At 39.9% G+C, this 18,907-nt stretch overlaps 1 protein-coding gene across 5 annotated transcripts in view; it reads right to left on the reverse strand.

The window, feature by feature from the left end:
* CFAP57 (cilia and flagella associated protein 57) overlaps positions 1-18,907 on the reverse strand; it is a 29,792-nt gene that overhangs the window by 599 nt on the left and 10,286 nt on the right. Inside the window, exons 10-22 of one of the 5 annotated variants that reach the window (XR_012764393.1) lie at positions 18,136-18,309; positions 16,812-16,973; positions 16,178-16,333; positions 13,973-14,066; positions 12,923-13,113; positions 11,771-11,944; positions 10,494-10,652; positions 9,939-10,082; positions 8,699-8,815; positions 7,621-7,755; positions 7,394-7,537; positions 3,307-3,433; positions 2,555-3,024 (exon numbers count right to left, since the gene is read on the reverse strand). Coding sequence is in view for 4 of the 5 variants with exons in the window: in XM_075424717.1 (XP_075280832.1) it covers positions 2,813-3,024; positions 3,307-3,433; positions 7,394-7,537; positions 7,621-7,755; positions 8,699-8,815; positions 9,939-10,082; positions 10,494-10,652; positions 11,771-11,944; positions 12,923-13,113; positions 13,973-14,066; positions 16,178-16,333; positions 16,812-16,973; positions 18,136-18,309 (1,989 nt within the window). In the remaining variant the exon portion in view is untranslated. Of the gene's footprint in view, positions 1-1,699; positions 3,025-3,306; positions 3,434-7,393; positions 7,538-7,620; positions 7,756-8,698; positions 8,816-9,938; positions 10,132-10,493; positions 10,653-11,770; positions 11,945-12,922; positions 13,114-13,972; positions 14,067-16,177; positions 16,334-16,811; positions 16,974-18,135; positions 18,310-18,907 lie in introns of those variants that run through there. The other 4 variants (XM_075424717.1, XM_075424718.1, XM_075424720.1 and 1 more) reach the window with 4 other exon arrangements.

Here is an 18,907-nt window from a genome sequence, read left to right on the forward strand (position 1 = left end):
GGCAGCCACAGCACCCCCCTCCCTGGGAGACAGTGGCATCAGCAGAGCCTACCATGCGGCAGAAGAGCCGACTTGCTGGTATTCTAGCCGTAAGAAAAGGGTGATGATTTTGAGAGGAATCAGGGAAGCAGAAAAGGACTCCTCTGAGAGTGGAAGAGGAAAAAAGAGAGTAGCAGGAACACAGAAGTGAGGAGGGGAATGGGACTCCCAGACTGAGTGCATGTCCCCTCCTTTGTGGCAGGGCTTAATGACAGCAGAAGGGATCTCTAGTGTGAGTCTGAGCAGCTGGAAAATCTCCTGGGAGATGTAGTAAGAAGGGAACCAGGCTGAACAGCAGCTCTTGCCTGACTATTGGAAAGGGAGGCTCAGTTATTAAGTCGCATGCTGTTTTTTTAGCAGGCTGTGAGAAGGGAAGCCTCGGATATGCTATTACAATAGACACCAATTAGCGTGACAGCTTTGGGAATTTGCCTGAGTAAAATCTGACAGACCTTTTGAAACCTGTGAAATATCATGTGTCCAGTGGTTGTTGTCCTAAACCTAGAACAACAAATGGGATGTGGTGGATTTCCCTACACAAACACCCTTGAACAATGAGCTTGCCACTACCCAGAAAAACCTGTCCTCTAGTTGGGCCAGTTAGCAAACACATCATCCAAGGGGAAACCTTATTCAGCTTTAAAGATAGCTATATATTCACTGTAAAAAGTGGGCTGTAACTTTATAAGAGCATGAGATGCTCACCAGCTCCTTTAGAGAGGTACCAAGAGGAGAAAAAGACAACACAGACTAAGAGAGGATGAAAGATGAAAATGTTTTGCACCCTGAGAGAAATCAGAAGACTATTAGCATACAAAACCATAATCCAGTTACAACTTCATTCTGAAAATATTTCTACAGCACATGTGTGGGAGATTGACCTTGGTCCAGTTTTCCCAGTATAGAAGGGGCCTGCACATCTATTTTGCTCACAGCAGGTCTCTGATAAACCTCAGTTGTAACACTCTGCTGTGTCTGACTTTTAGTGTTCTCCCCGACAAACAATGTTTTAGCTGCCTCTTAGCCACTAAGATCAACTTCAAAATCCTCCTGAATCAAGTTTCCCACCTGTCCACCTACCTAGGCTTCATCCAACAGGCCTTATATTGCCTTTAAAATCTTTCTAATAAGGGTGACACATGGGCACACTTTTAAGCATATTAATCAGCACTTAGAAATCATTCTTCACCTGCATATACTTCTTCCTCTTATTAGGACAAGGTTCTTTTTCAGAAAGACTGATTCCATTTCTCTAAACCACATCTATTAAAGCATGGCTTCTACCACTCAATTTATTCTCACAGAGTGAGTGCAAAATTATACCACATGGGAGTCTAGCAAATTAAAATGGGTGTGTTCTGAAAATTTAAGAGGGAACTAGTTTCTAAAATATTTGCTAATTACATTAATTACATCCTCTTTCTGTACAGGAAGTATCAAGATGATTATATGGGGGTGGCGGGCGGAAGAAAGGGTGTTAAGCTAGCAAATCAACAGACCAATTCCATCTTAACTTCTTCCTTTTGTTCCTGTGAAACCTATGCTTCATACAGGTTAAAGCTGCAAAACAAAAAAAGTAAGACTAAAGAAACTAATTCCACCTTCATGGACAAAGCACTCATCTGAAGTCTCCCAGTTCACAGAAGCTCATGGAACCATCTGTTTTGGCACGGTGTTAGCCTGGAAAGGAGCCTCGTATCCCAAATGGTAATATAGCTTACATGTCATTCAGCCCTGGCACCACCACCTTCTGTATGATATGATTAGTGGTATGTAGAAAGCACTCATCACTTCTGTGCAATTCGGGATAGGAAATGGAAACAGTAACATACTGGCTGTTGCAATACCATCTCACTCCATGCGCAATCAGCACTTTAAAATTCTGATGTATGTGAAGTATTCCTCAGTGAGACAGTGCATGATGCACTGACAACAAAGGATGAAAAATCTACTTTTTTTCCCCTCATTATTAGAGAAATTAGTCCTGCTTTTTTCTGTACATGAATACTTTGCAGTGGCTTTTTAGGAGAGTTTCACTGAAAAACCGAACTAAAGGGATTGCGGATGTTAGAAAAAAGACAAGCAAAGATTAATTTATGAAAGTTACAGAAGAGTTACGCCATATGGTTTGGACTTTATTCCAGATTTTGGAGTCTGAAACTGGGCTGCCTTTCTGTCCTGCTGAAATAATTGTAACACATCTCTAGACAGGACGCAGCGGCTTGAGCAAGGGCTCTAGCTCAGGTGTGCTTGACCACTTATCCAAGGTTGCCCTCACAAGGTAATTGAATTTCAGTCTGTGACTGGATACCTGCTTAGAATAATACTGACACGTGTCCTCAGTGCGGGCAGTCCTTTGGATGGACATAGTCCATTCAACACTGGAAAATAAGAGGCTGGTGTTGATTTTTGCAGCACGATGACACCAGATTAGAATTCTAGCAGAAAAGGCTTACAGAGTTTGACCAGCTCTTCTGAACTAGGACACATTACTTTTCAAGAGAAAGGTGCATACCTGCCCTAGCATGAAGGCACAAAGATCAGTCTTGCACTAACAAAAATTTATTTTTTTTCTCCTGGCTCCTAGGCCTCATGGAAAGGGCAGATTTCAGGAAAGTAGAACGGAGTGAAGGTTGCTGCTTGTGTTCAGAGCAGTGAGGGCTGCACAAATGCTTCTAGTGGAAGAGTACAGGATCACGGAAGTCTAATCTATGCTTTTGTATTTCTGATTGTGCCAGGAGAAGATAATAACATAAGGCATCCTTGAACCAGGTCACTGTTGCTGTGTCTTGTGACTTCTTTCCAGATTCAGCCTAGAAAGATTTCCGTCTACGAGTGGCTGAACTGCAAGGACTTGCTGCTTCTCCTGGAGTTGGTCTCGCAGGTACTGAATTTCTAGCCGCTGCATTTCTATGATTTTCTCACTTTCCTTCTCTGCATTCAACCTCAGGACAGCTGGGCTGGACAGCAGTTCACTGGAGGGAGCTAGAAGATAAAATCAGAGAGGACAGAGCAGAGTAACATAGGTCCAGCTCGCAGAGTTCTTTAGCGTGAACAAGGAAAGGCATCTTTCAGAGCTGAAACAGTAGAGCTAAACAGTAAGGTTCTGCAGTATTCAGCAGCTTCTACAGCTAACATACAACAGCTACCACCAGCCAGACAAGCTGGAATGATATGGAGACAGTAACAGAGTCGTTCACCAAGGACAAAAAGGGCTTCTGGAATGAGTACTGACAATATGGAAAACATACAAGAAGCACTATTCACCTGTGTCTTGAATTGCTTGCTTTTTCTTGGTTAATCTTAGTGTTGACCGGAGGTCATGTACCTGGGTGTGGGCCATCTTCAGTTCTTGCCGCAAGTCATTAATTTCCTTAATCAGACTCACATTTTCCTGCAAAAAAAATATGCCCTATGAGGAAAAGCACAGGTACTACCTGGCTCAGCTATACATATCTTCATATCCTTGGGAAGGACACTGGACAGTATAGGATGAGTAGCACAAGCAGAAGATACAGGGCAATCAGTACAATACACAACATTTCAGACAAGGCTACAGCAGATTGGACACAAAACACGACAGTATTCAAATCATATTAGCTAAATAAGCTAGTATTTGTTTTTCTGACTGAAGCTGTGCCTTGAGGTATCACCTTCCATGCTAATTCCACAGGGAAGCTCAGGCCTCTTCCTGGGTTGATCCATTTAATTAAGAATTAATATGAAGAACTCCCATTTCTCCTTTCAGTGTGCATTATTTTGCTTTTAATTTGCCACCATGTGTCTGTTCACTTAAATTATCAGTATCTCCATGCAGTTCTTCAAACTCCTCTTCATTAGTTCTGACAGGCATCACTTTCCAACACCCCTTCCAAATTATTAAGAAATATATAAAGCCTATGGAGACTTGAGATACCTACTAACATGCTGTTATGAGGAAAAGTTGGCCATGTATTTATCTTTTGTTCTTTTTTCAGTTTTCAACCCATAACAGTTCAATAATCTATTTTTTTTAATAGCCTACCACAAAGTACCTTGCTGAAGGAGTTGTGAAAGTTCAAGTGAATGTACTTTACCCATTGTTTTGGCAGATTCAAAGACTTCAGCAAAAACAGTATGGACTAATACTAGTGAAGGATGATTAAACTATTGCTTGTGATACAGAAACAGGAGAACAATTAACTAGATATTTATTTTCTGAATTCAAGAGAAGCAGAACTGTATATTTGCCTCTTACAAAGACAGTGACATACCCTATCACATCAACAGCTAGTGCAAATGTTAAACAGCTGCCATTATACTTGAACCAAGAATAGCAATGATTTCAGCTACCTGTGCTGTTTTTTTAGAAGTTTTGGAACACAGCACCATTCCAACCCCTGGAACTTCATCATAAATGGCAATATTTTAAAAAGGTAAATGGCCAAAAGGCATGCTTTGGGTACCTCACATAATACCAGTCTCCAGCAATAGCAAACCCAATAAAACAACTCGAGATAAGAACAAGGATTAATGACATTTTCCTACCAAAAAAGTGCCTTCAAATCTTGATTTTTTTTGAAGATAATTTTGGCTGATAGAGATAATTAAGTTGCCATAAAAGATTTATGTAAGGCATACAATTCGGTTCATTACAGTATACTTATAAAGTATTGGCACGCCACAACTGAACACTGGTTAGTAACAAAGTACAATGCTTACTGCAATTATCTGTATATAGATGCACTCAAGGAGTTCAAGTTGGCAGCAGTAACTCAAGGTGCACCTATGTGGCAAGATTCTCAATACTTCACACTAAGACAAGTACACCAACTCTGCTTTAGTTTCCCATCAGCTCAAAGTCATTGGCTGGAGGAAGACTGTGGGATCCATCAAGGTCTGAACTTGTTGGGCAGGACCAGTTGTTCTTGCAGTGGTTGTGTTGGACACTAAATGCAGCATGAGTTGGTGCACTTAGGCAGCCTGCTCTGAAACCACAATATTCTGTGGGCTCTGACTTGTTTAATTCAAGTCTTCAAACACAGATGAAATTTGACTGATATGTGTTTCTCCTAGAGCTTGATCCTGAAAGCAATACATGAAGAGGATAACTTCCAAGAATCAGTCAAGGAAATTTTCTTTCGATCAGCTTGCAGGGTTAGGTCACAGCATTTCTGTTTAGGCATCCTTTAGTCATGAACATCTTCATAAGTTCACTCCAAGTGGTTGAATGTTGCTATCAAATGAAGATCTTGCTTTTGCAATATTAGACAGTACAATACTATCTTGTATTGTACTGTAGACAGTACAATAGTATCTTATATGGGGCAATGTGGGCTGCGTAGAAATTCTTGTTTGGTTTTCTGGGTGCTAGAAGGCTGCTGGTTGACACTGATGGTATTATTCTGAAGAGGCATGCTATCCAGAGAGATTAGCCTTTAATTCAGTCTTTGTGTTCTGACAGAAAGCTTGCATTGCAATGCAATGATCATGTAATGGATTAAGAGAAACGTTCGTGGTAAGACTCATTGTCATGGGATGTTGTAGTAAAGTAACAATTGTTTCAGAAAAGGAATTGATCAAACGCATGGAGGATGAGGCCATCAGGTACAACTGAATATGATGTCTGCATGCAATCTACAGCCTAGGAAGTCCCTACAGTGCAGACTGTCAGAGACAGGTAGGACATATTACAGAAAATATCATCCTATACTTGCTTCAATTCAAGCAGCGTTACTTGAAGATTATTCAGTGTGTCTTGTTCTGAGTTATCCAAGTGACCAAAGAAGCCATTACAAATACAGAAGGCTGGAGGGAAAACTAATAATCTAACAACAAGCAACTTGCCAATTGGTAAGAAAATTGAAATTATCTTGACAGTTCTAATCATCTGTTGCAGCAGCCACTAGTGGAAAGTACCTACAGCTCTGAAAACGTAAGCACAGTTGAGGAATAATAGAAATACAGAGCTAGAAGGCTGTCAAGATGTCATTTACTTTTTCAAAGCAAGTCCTGACAGAAGTTTGTCTAAACTGGTCTTAAAAGCCCCCTGTGAAGGACTGGAAGACCGTGATAATTTTTCCTGGCTGTAAAGTCTCATTAATCTACTAGAGTTCAGAGAACTGCTTTTTCTTTGAAGAAACCAGGCTGGTTAGAACCTTTGATATCTTCATCTTCCAGATGTTTGATTAATTCGGTTTTAATCATTACTTCACGTCAGGCTTACTGATCCAAGACATCAAGTATTATCATTATGAGCACCATCTGTCACCCTATTTCAGCACAGAAATTCTTCAAGCTATTTTCTGAAGCCATCTCCTTTTGTGCCAAAACAAATATCTAACTCACAGAAGAAGTAAAAAAAAAATATAACAGGGCCAGGGAAGAAAATTGCTGCTGCCTAGGCCTGAAGAAGCACTATGAATAAATAGCAAAGAACAGATGACTTAGGAGGGGACTGAGGTTTAATGATCCTGAGGAATCATAATAAAGTAACAATGAAGAAAGAGCCAGTGAGGGGAAAAGGAAATGCTGACTGAGCAGAAGGAGATCATGGTAAGATGAGACTGTAAAAGAGCCATCCTCCTAGGATGTTTGGTGTGGGGCTTTAGATCCTCTCACTGGATAAAAACAAATTGGATCTTTGGCCCCAGCAGTCACAAGTTTACCTTGCCTTGTAAGGCACAAGGATTCAGAGCAAGAGATCTTGGTACAAATAGGCATATCCATCATGTGTTTCCGAACTTCCTCGAAAAATGTGGATGTGAAAAGCAGAAAGTTCTTCTAATTCAGACCAGTAGGCTTGGGACTATGTGGCCAAAGAAAGTATTTTTTTTTTCTTTTCTTCCTTTAAAATTACTTCCTAATCACTACCACACAGCAAGTACAACCTGGCACTCAGACAGGTGCAAAGTGACTATGATGACAATTATAAATACCGTTTGAAATAAAAAATAAGTACATTTATTGGTTAAAAAATACCCAGGCAGCAGAGATTACCTATCACCTTTTACATTAGGGAGTGGGAGATAAAGTTGGCTAGGGCTTTGAGCAACCTGGTCTAATGGAAGGTGACCCTGGCCATGGCAGCAGGGTCAGAACTACATGATCTTTAAGGTCCTTTCCATCCCAAACCATTCTATGATTCTAAGATCCTATGATCTTGCTCTTTTTATCCAGAAAATTATAGAACTTTAGTGGCTCAATTAATATTATCCTTGAATGGAAGCACTTGAAAAACTTAGGAATTTCTGGCAAGGAAGCAAACCAAAACTGTTTCAAAATCCTAAGCAACCATAGCAGCAAGGCCACTAAAGTCTCTTTTGTGCAGCTGCTTCCTTTTTCACTCCCAATACCACAAGGAAAGGCTTATTACCTGTACAATGCGTATGTAGGCAACTTGGTGGATTTCCTGATCCTTCACCACCTTCTTTTTTAAAGCTGCCAAATTCCTTTCAAGATACTCTCGCTGTCTCATGTACTCCTGCTGCAAATTTGTGTCTACTGCTTCAGTCTCCACCTGAGGGGGCACAGTGTGTTGCCTCAGTAATTACACTACCAGAGAAATTCATCTGCAAGGAGAAGGCAAAGGCCCTGACTCACCGCGTCTGATTGCTGCACATACTTGGTGTAGAGCTCACGGATGCCATCTTTCATTTTTTTTGAATCCTGAATGAAGCCCACACAATTATGAAGATCTCTTTTAAATCGTTTGATGAGAGTTTCCATATTTTGCTTCTGCAAGAATGATGTAGGTACATTCTCATTTGGCTCATCAGAGCACTCTATCATGTGCAACTTTCTAGAAAGTCTAGAAGAACTGTGAAAGCCTTCATACACTTCCACTTTATTAAAAAAAAAACCAAACGATTTCATACACTGGGGCTGTGAGCACTACATGTCAAATAGCAGTGATAAGTTTTAGTAGTAATAATAATCCAAGATACCTGCATTAGGCAACGTAAGTGCCAGCATCCAGAGATCTCATCTGAAAACCATTAGCCTATTGTCAGTGTCCCAAACAACCTACACTCTTGCTTAGAAACAACATGCAAACAGTTAATGAGAAAAGGCAAGGGACGAAACACATCAGACACATGCACAACTTCATGATTTCACAATAAGGTTGCCTTCGCATTCTCATTTGGTTTCTACAAGGCCCCCTCTACCTTCCACAGTCCTGCACTGCCTGCTAAGCTCCTTCGCCTTCACTCGCAGTCCCTTTTCCTCCCTCATGTCTGATGTGCTTGTCGTCAAACACAAGGGTTCCTCGTCTCTTCCGTTAGTAAGTTCACCCTTCTTTTCATCCTATTAATGTCTATATATCATTGCAAGTGGTAGCCTACATGCTGCTCCTGTTTAGGCCAAGTATCCCCAGATTTCAAGCTTGGGCAGGAAAGGGTAGTCAGTTAAGCATTTGCCTCACTGCTCTGTTAAACCCAGAAGACTATCTGTTAATTGAATAAACTGACACAAAAATAACTGGATATTTTTAATACCAGCTCTCAAACCTGGTTGCACGCTTGGAAGTTTTCTGTCCTTGTCCCCAGTGGCCAGGGACTCTCCCGGTCCTTGGACACAGCATCCCTGAAGTACCTGTTTGCTCAGATTAATGCTTTGGCAGTGTTCTGTCCCCACAAACTTCATTACATAGGACCCACACAGTGGTTGTATCCCATACCTTCTGCCTCTCTCTGTGCATCTCGTGATCAGTTGCCTTTAGTTTCTGTTGCAGCTGTGTGATGTTCAGCTTCAACTGTGTGCTCTCCTTGTGGAATCGTTCCAGCTCCCCCTCCATCTGAAAGGAAGCAGGAGGAGGAAATCAGAACTAAAGGGAGACATGAAAAAACAACACGTAACAGGAAAACCAGAGACTGGAAGTACAGACTTGACAGAGTAGAGCCCCCTTCAGGTTGAATTACGTCATGAAAAAAGTCAATTTTGGAACAACACTGCCCTCTGCCAGAATATATAGAAAACACAAGAACAGACAAGTCAGCTCCACGTATTTAAGTGGTGGGATGCCCCTGCGTTTCCTTGAGCTGAACTGGAGCTTTACTGTTCCATCAGCATAAAAATGGGTGAGATGGAAATTAACAGTCAATACTGGAAAGAGTAAGTGCAACAATAAGTTGAAAAGCTTTGGGTACATATGTAGAACACGGGGAAAGAAAGCACTAAAAGTACTACAGCATTTACCAGCATAAGATGGTGACCAGAAGAGAGCACAGGGTTTTCATCATGCTAGTCTGATGTACATATAAAATTTTCATTAGTTTGCATTTTATTTAAAAGGATTTTGTTCTAAAAAAAGACCTACGAAAACTAATAGGTCACCGATTAGCTATGTCACCATAGTCTTAATTTGGCTGAGCTGAAAGTACATCTATGGAGAGATTGTAGTAAGTTTCTGTCATAAATACGTTGCCTCAATAAATTTGCTGCAAGCTAAGTATGAATACATGGACATTTTCCACGGATCAGCTGATGAACAATAATTTGTTCATGTACCTAACCCCTAAACAGAGTTATGTTTGCCTTAAGCTGCAATTTTTCTGGGACAAGTTGACTCCCTCCAGATCAGCAAAGGCTATGTCTAGCAAAATCTAAAGGGTACGTGGAGGGTAACCACATAAGAACATGATCTATTTTTAAGCAAAACTGATATTACTCAGAGTCTAGAATTAAATACTGAAACAGGAGCTTAAATAACTGTGTCAATCACTGGTAGCATGGATAGAAAACTAAATAGTAGCTATTGTGTGCAAATATTTTTATTAGCTGTAAAGATACTGAATCGGTGCCGTGTATCCTTATAAGAAGTCAAGCAACAAACAGGGCGGAGTCTTCCATGGGACTTGCCAGGTCACCTTTGTATTCAAAGGGCTTAGCAGCAGAGGCCAAACAAGAGTGTTACTCACTTCACGGATCTGCTCCTTCATTGTTTTAATATCATTTTCACGTGACTCTATTTGCTTCTTAAATTCCTCTATTCTGTAATCCAGCACAAACTTGAACTTTTCCAGTCCCTGATTTTTCATCTTTAGGTCATATATATGCTTCTCCTGGGAGAAATAGGTACAGAGATCTGAATCAGACGCAGCAAACAGATCCCTAGGATAAGGCACAAATATGGTAGAGACAAAAACAGCAGCCACAGACCTAGGGGAAGACTGGACTTCAATTGCACATCTACGCTGACTGGGTGGGAAGGGAGGGGGCAAATCATGCAGAGAGCCATCTACAGATCACAGAACAGGGGACGAGAAACTCAACATCCTGAACTTGAGCTCCCCAAGAAAAGCTTAGAATGCCAACTAAAGACTAAAATCCCAAACTAAAGACCACAAATTCTTTAAGTTAAAACTGAGTTTCCAGTCATGTGATACTATCACAAGAAGATACTATTAAGATAAATATCTGTATTAAATTAAGGGAGTGTGACACTGATCTCAGTCAATTGTCCAGTTTCTCACCTCGTCTTGGATAGTGTCGGCTCTCTCTTGGATCTCTGTCTTCAGTGCCAAGATGAACTTCTCCAGTGACTCAATGATGCCTTGCAGCTTCTGCTCTTCCATTCTCATTTCCTCTATGTCCCTGTTTCGGTCCTTGAGCTCTTTCTGCAGACTGTTCAGCTGGAGAGGCAAACATGTAAGAACGTAACAGTCTCCAAAAGCCATGCACAAGTTAGCCATCCTACTCTGTAAGATACCTTGTAGACAGTGTTAGATAAAGTATATCAAACCAAGATATTATGAAGGTGCATCACATCACTTAAATACTTGTAACTCAACAGGGGCTTGAAGAACCATTTTTGCTTTTTCTGTATATTCTGACAGAATACTCACTGAACTACAAGGAATCAAGTAATTTGCATCTGGAAGCAAGAAGGGTATGGATATTATACCCAAACATCAGCTTCAAATAACACTCAAGCCATGGAAAATTATTTTAAGGTGATCACTTGTCACGCATCTCTAAAGATGTCAAAAGTAGACTGGAAGGTTGCCTAGTTCATAGCTCTTAGGTACTCTCAAAGTCTCCGCAGCAGTACGAAGATCTGTGAAGCCAAGGAAGTCAATGCCAAGCAATGGTGCTGGCCAAACTGTGAGGACCCATGAACAAATTCCTGGTGTCTAAAAGACAAGTACCATGATAATAGAGGGTATGAAAGAAGAGAACCTCTCTGTCTCCAGATAGATACTGAAGAAACTGAAAAGAAAAAATGTCCCTCGAACATCCTTAGGCAAATGTAATACCCAGCCAGTAAGAGAGCTAAAAGGTTTTACGCCTCCTTAAAAATACTAGCAAAACCAATAAAAAATGATGATGCATACAAAACACAAAGTGTTTATTGCATCAAATGAGCCAGCAGAAGTATTTTTTTAGCAAAGCAACGCATTAGAACTTGGAAAAATGAAAAGGTTGATTTCTTTCCCATCACAGGATGAACAATACTATTATTTATAATTTAAAGCTAGGTAAGATAAAAGAAAGTGTACTAATAAAAACACACCGCCTCTATTATCTACCTCTAATCATATCAGTAATACAATCAGCACACAGCTTCTTCTTCTGCCCAAATATTCTAAAACATTCAAACTGATATAAGAAGGGGCTACTGTTCTCATAAACAATGCCACATATTTACAGACTAAATTAACAGACTAAATTGACACGCCACTAATCACATTCAATCCTCAGCCATAGGTCTCCACGTGCAGGTCTGATCCTATCACAGAATAAGAGATACCCTTTTATTCATTAATCCTATCTCTCCTTTCAGTTGCAGGTTTGATTCCTTTTCTTCCAAGAGCCGTCTCTCAAACTTGATTTTGATTTCCAGGATTTCTCGGTCTTCATCTTCTTCAATTTGTTTCGTAATTTCTTCATGTGCTTGAAGCTGCTGCCTCATACTCTCCTCTGCCTGCAGTTAAGGAAAGCAAACATTAGAGAAGACAACAGTAAAAGACCATTAAAGAAGAGGAGAATTCTTTATTTCTAACTGCGATTCTTCTGGGAGGATCTATATTTAGTGGACTCTTCAATTGCAGTAATATCATTTAAAGTAATTTAACTTATTAGGGGATCAAAGTAACTTTAAAAACTGACAAAAAATTCTTCTTAAGGCATGGATGCTTTAAGCTAGGAACCTGGCCCAAATCCTAACACCAGCAAACTTGTTCCTGGTGCAGAAAATGCAAACATGATTAACACTTTAGAATATCTTTTAAAATTGCTGTTTCTGATGCATTAGGACCAATAATCACTCAGGTTTGCATCAGTCTCTGTACGCCTCTCTTCTCATGTTCGTTCCTCACATTCTTTCCAAATTGGTATTGCAATATAGGGCTGCAAACCGTAACGTTAATAGAATTTGCTCACTTTAGATACATAAGTATCAGTTATATGGCTGCCCTTTGTCAAGCCAAGTCTTTGACCTCAATGTGCAGGACTTTTTGAAGTACTCAGGGTATTTCACTTTGTTTCCCCAATTATGCAGGCAGGAAACTCAGGGACTCAGGAATGGAATTCACCAATTCAGAAATGTTATCTCTTCACTACAACAAGGTGGCTGAATCTTTCTTCATTTATAGTAAACGTTTCATCTAACCAACATTAGCAAACAGGAACTCTTGGATCTAGGAGAAAGAGAGGCAAGGGTGAGAATGCCCAAGGATATTAACCTCAGCAAGTTACTTACTCAAGGTATGAAGCCCAGAAAAGTTGGTAACTCAGCTGGGTTTTTTCCTCATTACTATTCTACCTGTCAACTTATTCGCCAAGGTTACAGGCAGATTAGGATTTGCATAGAGGGAGCCAACCTCTCCTGTCTTAGGCAACATTTTATCACAGTTGGAGATAAACTTAGTCAATAATTCAAACTGCAAATCAAGTTACCTACCTCCGCCACCAGAATAGATTTCTCATTAAGTTTTTCCTCATAGTATTCTGTAAGCTCCTTCATAGCCCTGCTTTTGTTTTCCTCCAAATTGTGCAATTGTGTCTCATATTCCTCCTGCATCCTCTGGGATTTCACTTGCAGCTCCTGGTATTTCTCATTTTCCATTAAGAGTTTCTGATTACTGTCAGATTCTGGTAACATGAGACATACGGAATGGATAAAACTAATAGAAGAGAGGTGTATCCTATCCTTCTACAGTCATTAATGTCTTATTCTCTACTGTCTTTTTGGCAGCTGGTTGCAATAAGTTACACTAGAAGGGGTTTTAGAGTCTGTGGCCATACAAAAAATTACATCAGAAAAACATCTCTTGAGTTTCCTGCTCTCCCTTTGACTTACCACTGCACTAATAATGCCTGTTCCAAAGCTGTCATTCACCTTTCTGTTGTCTGCTATACCCCTGCTTCCTGCATCGAGACAGAATGTTGTTCTGTTCCAGCTTGAACAACTCTAAAATCTACACCAAAATCTCCTACTTTGCCATTACAATAAATTAATAACAGCAAATTTAGGAATTCCCTTGAGATGACAATCATGATAGAGCTGTATAAGCACAACTGTTTCAGAGTATGAATAGGCAATGGACTCATTTATGGGTGGACTTGCTTTTTTGGTACAAATTTGCAGTATTTCTGTTTTATCTTGATTATGAATCTGGGGTCCAGGTATTTCCATGTTGTGTGCATTGTACATTAGCCTCCTTGCTGAACTGTATGACTTCACTATTCTTGCACAGTGAGCTATAAGATAGATGAAGAAAATACTAATCTCAAAAACCAGACATCTAAGATACAGTGCCCATGTGCATACTCTCAGCTTGGTCACACGTGTTGTGCAGTTCAGACAAATGTTTTGTCTGCAATACCTATATGACATACATGTATTTGTCCTCGTACTTGTACTCTAATAATCCCCCCCTGTCACGTTACTTGTTGTGAATCTAATGCACTTGCTCCAGATTCTAGTTACAAACACTTGTTATACTCTAACCTAGCTGTTGCACCTCCCTGGCCTGTTTGTCCATCAGCTCAGACAGTTGAAACTGGTGTTGTAGCTCCTGTTTTTCTTTCTCTGCCTGTAAAATCTGGGGGGAAAAAAAAAAGAAAAATACTTTTTCATTTGAAACGAGGCAAAGCAGTGTCCAAATTGTGCTCTTGCCCATGGTGGGGAACATATACACAACAACATTTACGTTTGAAGTCTCTCACCAAAATTCAGGTGCCATGTGTCACTAAGCCAAGCTTTCCCAGAGATTACTTTGTTACAACAAATTACAAAACTATGGAAAGCTAAGGGAAAGTAGCAAATGGAGTTATAGAATACAGGGTACAATATAATTCAAATCTCACAAGAGAAGTTCGTGAGCTACAAAAGCCTCCACTTCTTTGTGTGTGCCCGCTTGAGGAGAATTTGCATTTCCACAAATTGTTGTCCAGATATTAGAATTCAAGCTGTTTCCTGTCTCGCTTGAAGCAACATCAAGGCCCTAAAACACTGACATTTGCATAGAATGACATAAAGCTGGGCAAAAGTGAGTTTTGAATGACATTTGCTTGGAATGTCTGCCTACCACTACAAATGACTTCATCTTCTAAAAAAGCACAAAGAACTGGAACCAGAAAATGGGCGAGAAATTTCCCAGAACAGTTGGGAACTGTACGATAAGTACAATTTTTTCACTTTCTTCTCATCACAGCTGTATGGGTCTTGTACAAGCAGAAATACTCCATTTGCCTGCTTAACACAACAACTAGAAGGGTTAGCCCCAAGCCTGTCCAAATCTGTCCTTCAGTTTAATCTTAAGATGCACCAATACTTGGACAGGAAGTACAATTTGCCTACCCAGAAAACTTTTATTCACCTTCAAAGGCATTTGCTTGCAAGCCTATAATCAACATGACTAAAGAAGTTTCAGGGTAGCCGATATTATTATAACTCTATAGCAAAGTGCTACCTATGGAAAGTCCTGAATAACCACAGAAGGAATCCAGCATAGTTAAAACACAGGTAGAGGAATCTATAAGAAGTGAAATGGCTTTCTTTTAAAAGGTCATGCTGTAGAAAAATAAGGAACAATAGAAAGGTTAAAGCTCAGGTTACTTAAATGCAAAAACCACAAGGAAAGCCAAAGAGCCTGAGGAACTACTTAAAGAAAACACTAAAATGAATAATAAACTTCCTCAAAAAAGTCAAAATTAGAAACCTGCAATAACATTGTAAGGCTAAAGACAAGAAAGGTATCAAAGGAACACTTGAAAATGACAAGACCATAAAATAACAAAACTAGCAAGTAACTTGGCAAGCTTTCACACTGGATTTCTTCTTAATGTGGAGTTAAACCAAAATACTGCTTGAAGGGACTACATACAATTCAACAAAATAAGAAGTAACAAATCACCAGGACAGGATAATATTCATCCAAAAGCTCAAAAAGAACATGAGGTTGACAGAATTGAACGATGTGATACATAATCTCTCACTTCAAGCCATCTTACTGCCAGAGAAATTGCTATTGGATCACTTGCCTTCTAACTGAAAAAAGGGTCCAGAAATATAGCAAATTACAGGTCGGAAATCTGGTGTGCACACCAGACAGACAGACAGAATAGAGCAAACAGACACAGATAAATAAGACACTGGGAAAAATTATTATGGCTTTTGCCTTTCAGGGAAGTCTTGCTTCATAACCACAGAGAAATCAATAAACACCCAAACAGAAGAAATCCGGGGCATATATTTTACTTCTTTTTTCAAAAAGCATAGAAGACATCTCAGAAGATGCTCTTAAAAAAGCTAAGTGGTTAGGGCATAAAGAAGGTGGCATTAATAAGAATAATTGTTGGATCCTGCAGCAGCTGCAACCTTATGTGTGACAGAGCTTTTAAGACATGGTCCCATTTCTACTCAAGGGTTATACAGCTTACTGATCCTTGGTCTTAGGCAGCATTCATTGCTGAAACTGTTTTTCTGTGAAGATACTTACAGGCTACCTAGGAGAACTCTTGCATCTCCTACTTACAAGATATTCGATTCAAAGGCAGCTTCATGCTTTACAAATATCAAGAACATCTTTATTGGAAAGGAATGCTTCATTTTTCAGATGCTTTATGGCATTCATACATACATAATATAAGCTTGAATTCAACTGTCCAGTGAAAGATTTCATGGTATTTGGTTCTGCAATATGAATCATACCTGGTGTTTTGTTTTAAGGGAACCTATTTCCTGAGTGAAATTCTCTTCTAATTCCTTTATTTTTTCATTACAATACATATCCTTGAGACATAGCTGGTAATCATTTTCTGTTTGTAGCTCTTTCACACGAATCTGCAGGTCTAGCATTGCCTGACTCTGTTAGGACATGGATGAGAAGACAGTTTTAACAGAGAGATTATTTGCCATTAGCAACAGCCTGTTCAGGATGTTTTATTTACATGCACGTATTTATGAGAGACAGACTTTGCAGACAATTTTCACACAGACAGACCATGAAGAAGTTCCAGAAGTAAGTTTCCTTTCTTGTCTTACAAGATGGTTTACAGAAATGCAGCTGATGACTTCTCCACTCAATTAAAACTGCTTTCCAGATATTGGGCAAAGTATTAAAACTTAATCCAAACTTTTATGCACAGTCACTGTTCATACAATGCACTATGCATATTAACAATCAGCTGCAGCTACTTGCTGTAATCTCTCTTATGATGAAAGCCATGCAAGGCCCCTTAAACAGAAGGCCATACACGAGCAGCTAGTCACAAACATGCAAATATAATTCATTAGTCGTACACTCGGTATCCCACGGTTGATGTTCACAAGTTGCTTATCCTACCTTCTCTTCTATATCTGATCTCATGATCAGCACTTCCTCAGCATACTCAACTTCCTTTTCCTGTTTCAGAATCCCACCTTCTTTATCATACACTTTCCAGATAAATATAGAGCCATCCTCTGAGGCAGTCAGCAGAAATTGGTCATCGCTTGTTATGGACATCTTAGAAGGAAGAGATAACAAAATAATAGTAGAGATGAGGAAGAATGGAGACACAGCTTGATTTTATACCTAATTTTTCTCCCCATCCACATACTTCCTGTCATTTCTACCACAGAAAGTCAACAGTGGAAATACTAACATAGCCCCACTACCGACATTTTGATTACGTCCTCTACTCCTGCTCCACCCTGGTCCAGACAACAGGGGAAGGGAAACGAAAGAAGAACATGTGAAGACACTGGATATGCTTCTGCTCTCCACGCTGTAGGAAGATTTTTAAAAACCTGGAACAGAGGAGACCTTCTAGACAGTTACAGCTTACACAGGCAATTTATATGGCAATTCCAAAGGTCTCTAGTTTTTTCTTTGAGAAGTTGCTTGAGCAACAGATGGCTAAATATTTTCTTTCGAATATGCAAAAAGTCCCACCAAGAACTACCTAGTAATAACTGCTGTCACCTCCTCCAGACCTCTTGTGACTGCGTGGCCTGGCACAGAGTTCCTGGGAGCTGACACAGCTTATGAGCGAGGTGAAAGTAGAGTTCCAGTAACTGAAGTTCATAGCCTAACGTTGGACTGCACAGCTCTAAGTCAAGGTGCTGTATTTGACAGTGATACTTAAAATGCCAAAATTACAAACAGTTTTAACAGGACAGAACACACCACTTCCTGGAGAAAGTGCACTGAAACGTTCCATGGTTGCAGACTCTCCTCAGCATATCCCCACCTTTCAGATGCTGTTCATTAGCCTTTTAGAAATACACTCTGGTTACTGTAGACAAGCACTGCAATCTCTTCTGCTCTTTACTGTGACAGCAAGTTGCTTAATGCATTTATCTAATTCCTCTTTCCGTTCTTGCAAGAGGTTTTCAAGCCTGCATAACTTTATCTTCCTCTTTCCAGAAAGAGCTATATCAAAGTTCTCCATCCGGGATATGCCATGTTACTTATCCTGCTGCTAGCCACTTTTTAGCCAACAACCGTTCATCCAGTGACATCTATTTCTAGAGACAGGACTTGTATGAATGCTGTAATATTCATTTGACATGTGCAGGCTCAGCCTTTGTTTCAACCTATTATGCTATGAAATGGGAAAGAGAATCAGCGCTAAAGGAGACGTGTGCAGCTGGTATCGCAGGGAAAAGGAAGTACTCTGTGTTACCTTTGTAACAGCACCTGCATGGGCCTGATACTCATTGAAATCCTTCGTCAAAGGTAACGGGTATTTCATAGCTCGAATTGTCCCCAGAGATGTACCAACAAATACCATGTGCCCAGAATGAGGAACAGCTACTGCAGTATAAACAACATCAAAAGCAGGCACTTCATGCTGGATCTAAAAAAAAAAAAAAAACAAACAAAAAACACCCACACATTACATTAAGTTCTCCAATACTATTTGATTACTTATTGCATGAGCAATTGTCATACCTCTGCCTGCAGCAAATAATGCAGTTAAAAGAATCTACATGCCTATACAAGTAAAGCCATGAAAAACAATTAGTATTACGCTTTACAGACACTCACTCTTAAAATTTCAAGACAAGTTCTTCAAGTTGATCACTTCTGAAAGGTGTAATTGTTATCACATACAATTTACAACTTTTCTGGAAAACAAAGCCCAAAAGTGCGTAGCCTACAGCGATAGATGCAATACGCTTGTATTTCAGCAAAACAGTTGATATGATATTGCCAAGTTACTTTGCTAGCTGGTTTAGAAGATTTCTAGGTAAACCCAAGTAAAGTTATAAAATAAAAAACTACAACAAAATCTCAGGTTTCATGGTAAAGGACGTAAGAACACAACAAAACTGTCAGTAAACATCACAGCTATCAAAACCAGACTGATTCCTACTTACCAAATAGATGATCAGGAAACCAAAGCACCAGCACCCTCCCCAGAGAACTTGGCAAAATCCCAGAGTGCTTGTTAA

Source organism: Opisthocomus hoazin, chromosome 6 (assembly GCF_030867145.1).
Source record: "Opisthocomus hoazin isolate bOpiHoa1 chromosome 6, bOpiHoa1.hap1, whole genome shotgun sequence".
In the NCBI taxonomy this organism is placed as follows: domain Eukaryota; kingdom Metazoa; phylum Chordata; class Aves; order Opisthocomiformes; family Opisthocomidae; genus Opisthocomus; species Opisthocomus hoazin.